We start from the raw sequence: 12,085 nt of genomic DNA, 5'->3' as shown, positions 1-12,085 counted from the left end.
AAGAACTTTTCTCTTTGCACCGATGTTGCTCATTGATTTTCTTATCTTAGCTTCTTCCACAGACCTATCCACCATACATCTCTTTTGTAACACCCTCTGTGTGATCTCCTAGGGACCCTAAGGACTTGCACCATTGTGTTCTTGAGGATGGGTCTGTGTGTGGTGCTGACTGTTGAGGGGCTATTTCCTTGACTTTAGCTCTTGTGCTGCTTTTGCCTCAGCATGGACCTCGTGGTTGATTGTACATTGTCTGTTCTGACTCCCTTGCTGTGTTGAGGTCTGACACCTGTCTTGCATTCAGTGCCCTCATGGCAACATAGGATACTTGACAGAGATCACTAGATAACTCACTAACTAACCCACTAACTAACTGGCTTCTCTTGCCAGGCAGTGATCTTTATCTTGGCTACTTGGGTAGCTAGATGAGAATGTCATACTCACTGCTGCTGAGGGTAGCCTCATAACTCCCCATGTCTTATTTATTCCTCCTCTTTATCCACAGGTATGGTCTATCTCCTGATGATATTAGAGTCATTAGTGTTTGAAGGGGCATCTTAGGTAGGAATGCACTGGGTTGATGACAATGGCTGGTGGTGGTTTAGGTTCAGAAGAGGGCACAGCTAGTTGTAGAGGTGAAAGAGATTTTCACTGTTTTTCAGAACATGGAGATGTTGAAGCCAGTTGCTAAGGATCTGTTGAGTCCTAAGGTAGTAGCTGCAAACTTCTTAACTCAGAAGTTCTGATGGATTCTAAGCACAGTAGGGAGGTTTACCTGTGTATTGAGAGCTCTTTAACTGACACTTATGAGCCAGGTTTCAGAGGCACTGTGATTCAGAACCAAAATTTTATAATAGAAAGTTTTAAATATTCAGTTAGAAGAGATTTTAGAGTTTAGTGAGGCACTCAGGACCCTCCAATGACTCTCACATGCCTGCTTGGGGAATTTTCTGAAGGCAAAACAGTCCACTCATTCTTTACTAGATTCTTTAAACATGAGCCATAGATTAAAGCTGACCAGCCAATGGGCTGATTTTGTTTGACCTTGTAGAAAGTCCCTGTGGTAAAGTGTTGTGATGCCTCCAAATCTTCACCCCTCTCAGTATCCACACATTTTGTTCTGACTTTGCAGAGAAGTCTGTTTCCCCAACCCTTGAATCTGGGTTCAGCAGTGTGACCTGCTTTGGATACCATGTAAGCCCTCTCTCCCCAGCATCAGCCACTTGTATATAACTACATTTCTTTTTGATAATAAACTCCTGTAGATGTTTGTACAGAACTAAGGACAATTTCCAAAGAAATGTCATCCTCTGAAAAGTCAACAATGCTATCATCTTTCTTGCTGGATCACTATGCGGGGGTTGAGTGAATGGTGATGGAAGGAGACTTGACTTTTGGTGGAGGGAATACAATGCAATATACAGATGATGTATCATAGAATTGTACATTTGAAATGTATATAGTTTTATTAATCAATGTCACTCCAATCAATTTAATAATAAAAAAAGTAATAACCAAATTCTTGTGGGCTGATCTTAATAACCCAAGCTCAAAATGCGGAGGAAAATGTTAGTGTAAGGCTTCTCACAGTCCAGCCCCTTCTCCCCTCTCCAGCTAATAAGGCACAAATATTGCCTTATTATTTTCCTCTGACCTTCCTTCATTTTCTATACTGCAGGAAGAGCCCATCACTCATGCTGTACAGTCCCTGTGTTCTGCAAATCCCTCTAAAATCAATGAGCACTGAGTGAGAATCTATATGCCAGGCATTTTCCTGCTTTAGTTATCATTTCATTGAATTCTCACAACCCCAAAGGATAGATACATTTGTAATCCCCATTTCATAGATGAGAAAATTATTTTTATTAAATTTATTGGGATGACACTGGTTAATAAATTATATAGATTTCAGGTGTGTAATTCTACAACACATCATCTATATACTGTATTGTGTGTTCACCATCCCTCCTCCCACCCAAGTCAAGTCTCCTTCCATCATCATTTAAAATAGTTAGGTAACATGCCTAAGGGCACACACCTGGTAAGTGATAGAGAAGGACATAATTCATCCACACATACACTATGCTGTAGTACTTAGTGCCAGGGTGTGTATTTTCTAGCTTGTCTCCTTGGTCACCATATTCTTCTCTAGATGGAGGTCACACCATTCTAATATATGTGTCTACATTGTATAAAGTGGAAACCCTGCAAATGTTTGCTCAATAGGTTTCAAGGTTTCATAGGTTTTTAAGAACAAGGTTTCTTGTTCTTAATCTAAGGAGGGCACAAGTACAAAAAAATAAAGAAAGAAATGCTTGAACCAAATCATGTTATTTTTCAGTGGTATGGGGGTGGACCAGAAGAAGGGATATTTCATTTACTCACTGAGACAAACAGATTGGGAAAAAAATGGTCAACATCCACAGAGGATCTGAAAACAACATGGTTAATAACTCCACCCATTGATGTGTTGGAGCACATGACGTTTCCTTACATGGCAGGAGCAGGAGGCGGTCACAGGGATATACATTTAGGAAGGGTGGAAATTAGAATGGAAAGTTCAGGATGGTTGGTTTGTAAAGAATACATTTGCTGTATTCTTTAAAAAAGAATGAGAACATCTGGGTTTAAATGCTTCTTTTGCCCTAGTCTATATTTATAAGCCACCATTTCAAATGGAGTGTGGCAAGAGTAGAGGTGCAGGAAATGTGGCTCTGTCCTTAGTGTAGAGGAAAGGTTAATGGGTCAAAACCTAGAAAAAAAAGACAAACTCTTAAGTGATCCCAGACATTGGCCCTCACAGACATTGATGGGGCTTCAGCAAGATAATGACTTTATAGCATGTTGTCAGGTATGCAATGCTGGATCCATACATGGAAGGTGCTACTGTGATAGTTCTCTCTGAAAATGTGTACAGATTTGTCACTGGGTGAGGTCCAAAAGTGGGTCTGGCAGATAGTCACGGCAGTACCAGTCAAATCATGTAATCACTCAGAGACAGAATAAGTGGCTATATCACATGTCAATGTCTTTAGATTTAAGAAGTGTTTGGTCATTCTTGACTATGCTCCATTGTAACTATGTCCATCCTCACCATGGTCCCTCTGCCTGTCATAGCTGACTGATGGCAGGGTACTAGAGCAGACTGATGGATGGTGTTAGACTTCACTGGCACACTCTGGGTGTTTTGCATCCTAAATCCTGGGATCACCAAGATCTGGAAGGATGTGCCCCTTTAGATTGATTTAGGCAAAGGACACATTGATTAAGAATTGAATCTTAGGAGCGGGCCACTGTCAGTCCAAATCTTGCCTCCCCTCATTTTGGTTGTGAGAAATAGAGCAAATTGCTTTACCCAACTAAGCCTCAGTTTTCCTTGCATATAATGAGAATGATGATGAATATAACAGTGCTCCAAAGAGTAGTTATGAGGATGAAATGAGACACTATATTTAAAACATGTAGCACAGAGTTTGGCTCACAGTAAATACACAAATAATAATGTTCATTATCAGCTATTACACCCAGAGTAGAAGCTAGAAGAGCAAAAAATGCCCTTGAGTGCTGGCAGTGAAGAGCCTGAAGCTTGAACCCCTTTGCTCTGAGGAAAGTTGGGAGGCCTCAGCACAGGGCCCATAGACATTTTTTAGGCATGTCCTCTTTTGGGGAAGCCCAAACCCATCATGTATAAGGATGCAGCTGTGAGGAAAGGGCCTAAGAAAATTAGTCTCCCCTCTCTTTTCTCCATACCCACCCTAGTCTGGGGCCTTCAAGGTACAGCATCTACCCTGACACAGGGAACACTTCCCATTACATTTCTTGCAGGCTTGGGGCAGGCCTGAGGAGTGGTGAGTAAATTCATGGAGATTCACCCTCAGGGCTAGAGAGGAGTGCAGGAATTCAAAGGGAAACCACTCTGCCTTCCCAGAGCCAGAACAGGGAGCAATCCCCATGCCCAGCTCTGCTCTTTTTATAGGGGAGGGACTCTCCAGGCTGCTGTGCTCCTATCTCAGTTAAAACCTCCTTTTCCAGATTTTCAGGAACACCTAAAAAGGACACAGGGACAAAACCAAATGGGGGTACAATCAAGGGTGGGAAGTGGGGATGGCTAGGGTAGGCTGTAGTCGGGGGCAGAATGGAGACAACTGTACTTGAAAAACAATTTTTAAAAAGTAAAAAAGAAAACCTTTTCCAGGTTCCCTTTCCTGATGGTTAGTCTACAAAGAGAATGGCTTGCATGGTAAAGGCTTCCCTGGAGCCTCAGTTTCTAACTCAGGTTGTCATAGCTCTTCTCTCAGGTAGATACAGTGAGAACCTGCTCTGAGGGACAAACAAGTAGATGTCCAGCATCTGCACAGGAAGTTTGGTGTGCTCACAATCAGTGTGCAGTTCCTAGTGTGTCCTGCTTCTCCATAATAGGCTCTGAGAGTTCATACCTGGGGACATACATACAGTGCCTTCTCAGCCAGGAAGGTCATGCAGATGAGTGAAGCCAGCTAAGTATAAGACTAGTGGGGAAGAGTGGGTTTTCGGTGACCTATAAACCTTATGATTGATGCAAAGGAAGAGAATTTTCTAATTGTTGAAACACTTCTGGCTGGGTGTAGTCTGTCCATGGCCTGTTTACTCCCATTTGTTGGTAGCAATATTCTGTCTGTGTCCACTCTGTGGTATGGGGCTGGATGAGGGTTTTGACAGCATGGCCTGTGAGACCACTGGGCATCCTAATGAAACTTCATCCATAGGGGTCTGGGTGAAGAGGGACTGATGAGCTCAGCCAGAATCTGTGCAGGGCACACTGTGGCCAAGCTGCTGGGCCTTGACATCCTGGTGGAGTCCCCTGGGATCTTGTATCTTTGCAACTTCTGACAGTTACAGATCCTGTCTGCAGAGGAGATGAAGTCCCCTGATGAGAGCTGCCTGGTTCCTGCACATAACTCTCTGGATGATGTAGGGTCACATGTTTTTTCAAGCTTCTGGAGAACCACACTCCTCCCCACAGCAAGACCAAAGGCTACTGGAGGTCTCTCTGATTTCTGAAAATTGAGAGCCTCTGTCTCAAGTCTTACTTCCTCTCTAACAACAATGACCCTGTCAACGAAGTTTGGAATTCGCAACAGCAATTTCATAAGAAAAAGATTCAAGGGAATAAAGAATTTGCAAATATAATATACTGAAAACAGGCCAGGAGTTCAGTGATACTGGAAGAAAACTCATTCCCAAGAACACCTCTCTAGCTTCCCACTTGCTCCTATCACTTTAGAAAGCCCCAACAAGATTATTGAAAATCCTGGCCAATAGAAGGCAAGTAATGGCCAATTTTTAGCCTAGATCCTGTATTAACACCAAGTTGGAGGCCCATCCTCTGCATTAACAGCCTCTGTATAAAGGCAAGGATTGTGGTTAAAAGGAATGCTCACATGTGCATGTATGTACATGGCTGCAGACTTTTCCTCTGGCTGAGATAAATCAGACTTTTAAACTGTCTTTAACTAATCCATTAGAAGGAGAGATACATCTTAAAATAGTTTTTAGACAGGAGGCAGGTGTTAACTCTGGGCAGAATGTGGCAGGGAGATTCATTGTGACACCTGATAGCTGAAAAGGATGTGCTTCCACATTTGGAAACCAAGGCTTAGAGGAGGCGGGGTGAAGTCAAGATCAACCGTTGTAGACCAGAACTTGAACCCAGATGTAGAAACCTATTTAGGGTTAACTTCCCTTCCCTAGGATGGCAGTTGGGGGCCTTGGCAGTCATTCCCATAGCATAGATTACAAGTGTTTTTGACAGAGTCTGGAACAGGCTCCCCCACCAGCTCGTTTAATAAGGACTCTCAGCAGAGCAATTCTAGATCCTTCTTGGTGTCGCCTGGGTGTGACTTCCTATCCTGTAAACCAGAGAGTTCTTTGGTCAGGGTCCTGGCCTTTTTGAACGTCAAGGGACCAGGGATCCAGGTTGGCTGTCCCTCTGACCTGCAATGTAACCTTGGCTAAGGTCACTCCCCTATTTGAGCTCAGATGCTCCATCTTATAACAGGAAAAGCAGGATTAGATAATTTCAAATAGCACTTTCTGTGCTAACTCAGGGCTTACATGCTGCAGAGCCCACAGACCAGTCTATGGATCTCTTGAGCTTCTCCCAAGAGCTTTTTTTATCCCCAGTTTCAGCTAGCTATGATCTGTTCATGCATCCTTGATCCTACAAAACAGCTGGCCAGCTGGTCTAATTACCTCTACTGTACAGACCAGATAGCTCAACTCCAAAGGGCCCAGATGGCTCTTCCATGGTCACACATTGGCAAGTGACAGGCTGGGGCTGGAAGCAGTACTGTTTGAGTCTGACCTGGGGGACATTTCCCATTTTCCAAAGGTGGAGTACTACTGGAGGAGCAGTGGGTATCTCCTCCTTGTTCCCAAGGGACAGTGTGGCCCAGAACTAAAAGCTGAGAATACTGCCTACTTACTCCCCCTACATAGATCCTGGCCATATGGGGGACATGAAGCTCAGGGTCAGGGTTTGCACTGGGGAAGTAAGCAGACAGCACTCAGGATTACAGTTGCACTGATTCTGCTCCATCTATCCTCCTAGCAAGTAGAACAGCTCTGGGATCAGGCCAGCGAGGGAGAGGAGCCCTGCAGCGGGAACCATTTCCCTGAATCACACAGTGCATTAAGGGAAGCCCCCATCACACAGTGCATCACACAGTGCATTAAGGGATCTTCATGCATCACACAGTGCATGAAGATCTTCATAACCAGCCCTCTAGCTCAGCCTGCCTGAGTGCTGAAAATTCTCTCCCATGATAGGGGCTGTGATTTCAACAAACCAGATGCACCCTGTTGACCATTTTCATAACTCTACAGTGAGGCATTCGGCCTTTTATACCTTAACCTTCAGTCCCCACCTCACAACAGACCTCCATGAGATGGGGCAGAGCCTTCCACTCATTTAGAAGATGAGGAGTTTGGTAGGTTGCCAAATAAATATTTAACACCAGGCCCTTTGATTTCTTTGCATCGAGTGCTGCCCTGCATAACACTGATTTGGGGGGCTTTGGGAAAGAAAATGAAGGGCAGACATGGTCAGATGTATTAGCCTATCCCTGGTCAGATGGCTTCCACCCCTCAGGAAGCCCTGTCTGCTCTGCCCAGTATGCAGGAGACTACAGGAGGGAGGTGGGGTCTTACCTGCTGCAGTGGAGATGCCCAGGAGCCGGCAGGTATATTCCAGCCCAGTCCAGAACACCTGTAGCTTCATGGTGTTGGGGCAAGGGCAGGGTCCTGGCACAGCTGTCAGCAGAGGCTCTCGCCTGAGATGCTCTCATATGTCCTGTGTGCAGTGGGACACTGTGGCTGCCAGCTTGGAGCCCTCATTCCCTGAGGCCCTGCCTTCCCAAACCAGTCCCAGCCACTGTAGCCTGGCTGAGGTGTGAATAGGGCTCACCTTCCTGGCTTGGCTGCCTGTGCCCTTGTCAGGCACTGAGCTTAATCATTACCTTGGAAGAATGTTCCCACTACTTTGAGACACTGCTATGGCCCTAGTGGCAGCCTGAGATCAGGGCGATTAAGGCTGGGCTGGAGGCAGGCAGCCTGGAGCAGGCAATTAACTGTTTCTGGCTGGGAGGAGGAAGTCTGCCAAACAGCCAGCCTACAACCCTCCTTACTGGGCAGGACAGAGACACACCTGGTCCTCAGGCTGATGGGGTCTGGAGGTGACAGTGTGCATGCAGGTCCCTATTTGTGCATATGTGGGAGAGAAAGATGCACCTTTAAATCACAAGCAAAAACAACTTCTGAAATGAGTTCTAAGCTTCTATTTTTCTGAACATAGGTGGATTAGAAATCTTTCTAGTCTGTGGCAGGTTTGGATTCTGACCAGACATTCTTAGCTCAGACCCATGTCACATGACAACCTTCTTTTATTCCTGATGTGTCTCTGGACATGTGATGTGGGAAATCACTATGATTCTTTGGGACAGGAGTTGCTATGCCAATAATTAACTGGTGACCTTGAGGAAACACAAACATATTTATTAGTCTCAGTAACTTGTAGAAAATAAATGAGAGGGTTTGGCTAGATTGGTGGTTCTTAAAGTGTGTTCTGAGAGCTGCACCAAGAAACCAGCTTTCACATTTGGACATTGTGGGCTTTCATTAATTAATTTTTTTCTTATTGTTTTTCAAGTACAGTTGTCTCCATTTTCACCCCACCATGGCCTCTTGCCCCACCCTTCCCCACCTCCCATCCTTAAACCTATCCTCTTTGGCTTTGTCCATGTGTCCTTTTCACATGTTCCTTGGTGGACCTTCTCCTATTTTCCCCATTATCCCTCCCCCACAATTCTGGTTACTATTAGTTTGTTCTTTATTTCAATGTCTCTGGTTATATTTTGCTTGCTTGTTTGTTTTATTGATTAGGTTCCAGTTATAGGTGAGTTCATGTGATATTTTTCTTTCACTGCCTGGCTTATTTCACTTAGCATAATTCTTAATTTACTAATTTATGTAAGAGATTAAATGATAGAAAGTTTTAGTTTTCCTCCAAGGCATTCTCTGAAATCTGTACCCCTTTTCTCATATGGGAGAGACAACAAAACAACCAAACAAATTAGAAAAAAAAAGACCATATTCTAGTCATAAGTGAAAACTCAAGTATAATCCACTTTTTTCCTTTTGTGAGGATGGATACATAGTCATATAATAAATACATATTTTTTGCTATTAAGATGATTCTATTTTGATTGATTAATTTGATCAAGATTTCATAGCATTCTATAAAGACTACCATTGTTTTTCATCCTCCCCTTTGAATGAATTTAAGAACCTCTGTGTTTGTGTGACCTTTCAGGCCAAGTTTTAAAATGTGTGATTTAACACATTTATTCCTCAGGTGAGTTGACTGTGTTTAACAGCAGACTGTTTATCAACTCCAAACTTCCCAATTTTCCTCAGATCTTGATACCTGAACCCCATCCCTCAAATATTGCTACCTGGTCTCTGGCCCACACTGTACTGCACAGATGGAGCTGCTGGGGTTCATGGGTCAGCAGGCCATGGTTCCATGCCCTGTGGGAACATATTCTCTCTGGCTGGCCCCATAGCATCCCTTACTTGGTACTTGCTGATGGCAGTTGATTTTGTTTTGTGACTGATACCTTCAGGCTCTGAATACAGGAAGCCCTTCTAGGGTTTGGGTAATGGGTTATGTTTAGCTCACCCATTCTTGTTATAGCCTCCCCTTACTAGTGACTTTAGTTAAGGAATGAGAATATGACCTAATTCTGACCAAATAGCCTGGAAGTGGCATGTGTTGATCATTTCTGGGAAAGTCCCTCACTTTTAACAAGGGGCCCAAGGACAGGTTTTGTTTCTCCATTTGGATCCACTTGGGCAGCTAACCCATGATGAAGGTGAGGGGGTGGAGGCAGAAGGCATAACCAGTGAGTGGTGTCTGCCCAGTGAGATGAGGAGAAACACAGGGATGTAGTTATGGAGCTGCTTTACTTACCTGTTCCTTATTGTTAAACTGGTTTGCTTAAGTTTTATTACAGCTAAAAAGCATTTCTCCTGACATGATTGGCACTGTCTGGATTGAGTTCTCTCCACAGCCTTTTCCTCATGAAGCCTTGTCCTCTTGTGCACTGGGCCTAGTTGGAAGGAGGCTGAGGGTTAGGGGTGTTCTTCCATCCCTGAGAATACCCCTCCTTCACAAGGTCTGTTCTCTAAGTGGAAGGAAGAGGGGTTTGTGGAGCAGGTGGTAGAAAGAGAGTAGGGCTTACTGCAAAAGCAAAGTGTGGAGGAATCCAAGAGAAGGCCCTTCTTGAAGAAACTGCAAAAACTATGACTGAGTTCATGACCCCTCATACTAACATTTAGCCATTTGTGGAATTCCATGGGGAAAGAAGAGCCACATGCCTGGGCAGGCAAGTTGCTTAGACCTCTCAGAATTCACTGAGGAGATTGATAGGAACCAAGGACCAGAAACCCTAAAATAGAAGCTGACTGAGAAAGTGCGGAAGCTCCCAGATATGCAAGTCTGAACTTGTAGTCATTAATGGGCCCTGGGTAAGAAGAGAATTTCTCTAGCATTTCCTGGAGAAATCAGTGGATGCCCAAGGAGCTTGTGAAAAGCTGAGACAGGGGAAGAACAGAGGAAAGAACAGAGAGCTGTGGATGGCTGTGTGGAACCTTTTGTAAAGAGTGTAAAATATACTCTGCATGACAAAAAGGGAGTCTCACATTACAGCAGTATAGGAAGGAATGTTAGGGTCCTTGTTGCTCTAGACAGGGGGGTGTTGTGTATATTACACAGAGAAAGTAAAATTTCAATTTCTATTGTATCCTAAGGAGTCAAACTTGTGCTACTGAGCAGAAGTTATAGGTGGAAACTGATAGTACAAAATAGAGGAATATGTTCTAAGAATTGTTCCCCCACTGATAGGATTGGCTGTTGTGGGGGGACATGAGCTCCTGAGAGCCTGTATGAATATGGGGGTGGTGGGTGACACTGTGGGCAGTTCTCCAGCACTGATTGGATGATTCAGACCTGGGAGTCTATGATTCTAGGTGGCTATGATTTCTGAAAGACTCCAGACAAGTGCTCTAAGGAGTGCCAAGGATACTATCTAGAAAACAAGGGAAGGGAATTGGAGTTTCCTTCCTAGCCTGATTCCTCTTCTGGCCCTTGCCCACAGTCCCCAAAATGCTGGACAAGCAGAGAAAAGGCCAGGCTCAGTTTACACTTAACTGCTTTGTGTCCTGAGACATTCTTTGTGCCCTCTCAATCCTAACTTCCTTTTTTGTAAAATAGGTCTAAAACGTGTCTTACTGAGTTAGAAGTACTGAGTCAAAAGTACCTGTCTAGAGCAGATGCAAGGAAATGGGAGCTGATACTACAAATGAACAAAGAAAACTGACCATACTGTGGCCAAGCCTAGGCACCTTCTGAGCCAGCAACACACAAAATTGGGGGCACAGTCTGAACTCAGGGAAAACCAGGGCAAAGGGAATGCCATTCTCTGGAATGACAGGGCTCACTCTGAGCTATCTTTTTTATATTTCATTTCATGGTACACCAACCAGAATCTCTATGTGTTATAGATATAGGAAGTCAGGTTGTCTTAATAAACCTACAGTAATCCAAGCCACATGGTAGTAAAAATGTCCTGTCTCCAGGGCTGTGAAAACTAGTAATGATGCCAGTGACAATTATAATAACTAGTGCTTGCTCAACATTGCATTCTAGATGCCATGCAAAGTGCTGTATATACACCCTATTCTTAGTATTTCCATTTACTGAGGAGGAAGCAGAATCATGTTAGGTTAAGTGCATTTGCTCAAACTCAAGCAAAACAGAAATGAGGCAATGATGAGTCTAGCAGTCTTGGCTCTGCTCCTTCTGCTGCACCTTCTGGTTTTACATGTATTTCCATCAGAAAGCCGCCCAGTGACAGGAGACCATCTTAGTAGCCCTGGTGCATACTACTTGGGGCTTGCAGGGAGAAGTTCAAAAAGAGACTGGGCATTGTTTTTTTCAGTTCCTAGAACTTAAATTGGACTTAAACTTTCCACTCAATTGCTTCCCTGTTTCTTGAGATTTACATCTTGGTTACCAGCCTCATTATTACTCTAGATACCAAAGCTAGAAACATCAAAACCAGTTTTGACATCCTCTCTTCCCCTTTCTCCAGCTTTGCCAATTGTATTAAAATTGCTTCTCATTTTCCTCCTCTGGTCTGTGTTTCCTAGCCTTCTTTAAGTTCAGCCCTCATTATTTCTTGCTCAGATCAATCCCACAGCTGGGTGTTCCAGGCTCCCACTTCACCCCTCTCCAATCAACCCTCCATACTGTGCCCCAGTTGTTTCTGGAAATGGCACATCTTTAAAAGTTACATCTTGCTAAATACTTTCAAAGATTTTCCACTGCCTAAAGAGTAAAGTTTGAATTTCTTAGTCTAGAATCCCAGGCCCTCTGTAAGCCATCCCGCTCCATCTCTCCATCTCTATAGTCTCCTCCTCTTCTACAGTCTGGGCCCTCAGCCTCAGCCCCACCAGACACATGCTTGCATGCTGACTTTCTTCATTTTGT

General features: G+C 44.1%; 2 protein-coding genes across 3 annotated transcripts in view; both read right to left on the bottom strand.

The window, feature by feature from the left end:
• The window catches only part of TMEM72 (transmembrane protein 72), a 30,600-nt gene extending 23,344 nt beyond the window's left edge, over positions 1–7,256 (bottom strand). Inside the window, exon 1 of one of the 2 annotated variants that reach the window (XM_045841994.1) lies at positions 7,186–7,256. The gene's annotated coding sequence lies outside the window, so the exon portion shown is untranslated. The remainder of the gene's footprint in view (positions 1–7,185) is intronic. The other variant, XM_045841992.1, reaches the window with a different exon arrangement.
• Positions 1–7,431, bottom strand: part of RASSF4 (Ras association domain family member 4) — a 103,948-nt gene extending 96,517 nt beyond the window's left edge. The window contains 1 exon segment of the mRNA XM_045841996.1: positions 7,186–7,431. Coding sequence (XP_045697952.1) covers positions 7,186–7,255 — 70 coding nt within the window. The 5' untranslated portion in view covers positions 7,256–7,431.
• Between the last annotated feature and the right edge of the window lie 4,654 nt (positions 7,432–12,085).

Source organism: Phyllostomus hastatus, unplaced genomic scaffold, assembly GCF_019186645.2.
Source record: "Phyllostomus hastatus isolate PE091 unplaced genomic scaffold, TTU_PhHast_1.1 phas_contig_38, whole genome shotgun sequence".
In the NCBI taxonomy this organism is placed as follows: domain Eukaryota; kingdom Metazoa; phylum Chordata; class Mammalia; order Chiroptera; family Phyllostomidae; genus Phyllostomus; species Phyllostomus hastatus.
Note: the sequence above shows the minus strand (reverse complement) of the source record. Positions and strands in the feature narration are given on the sequence as shown.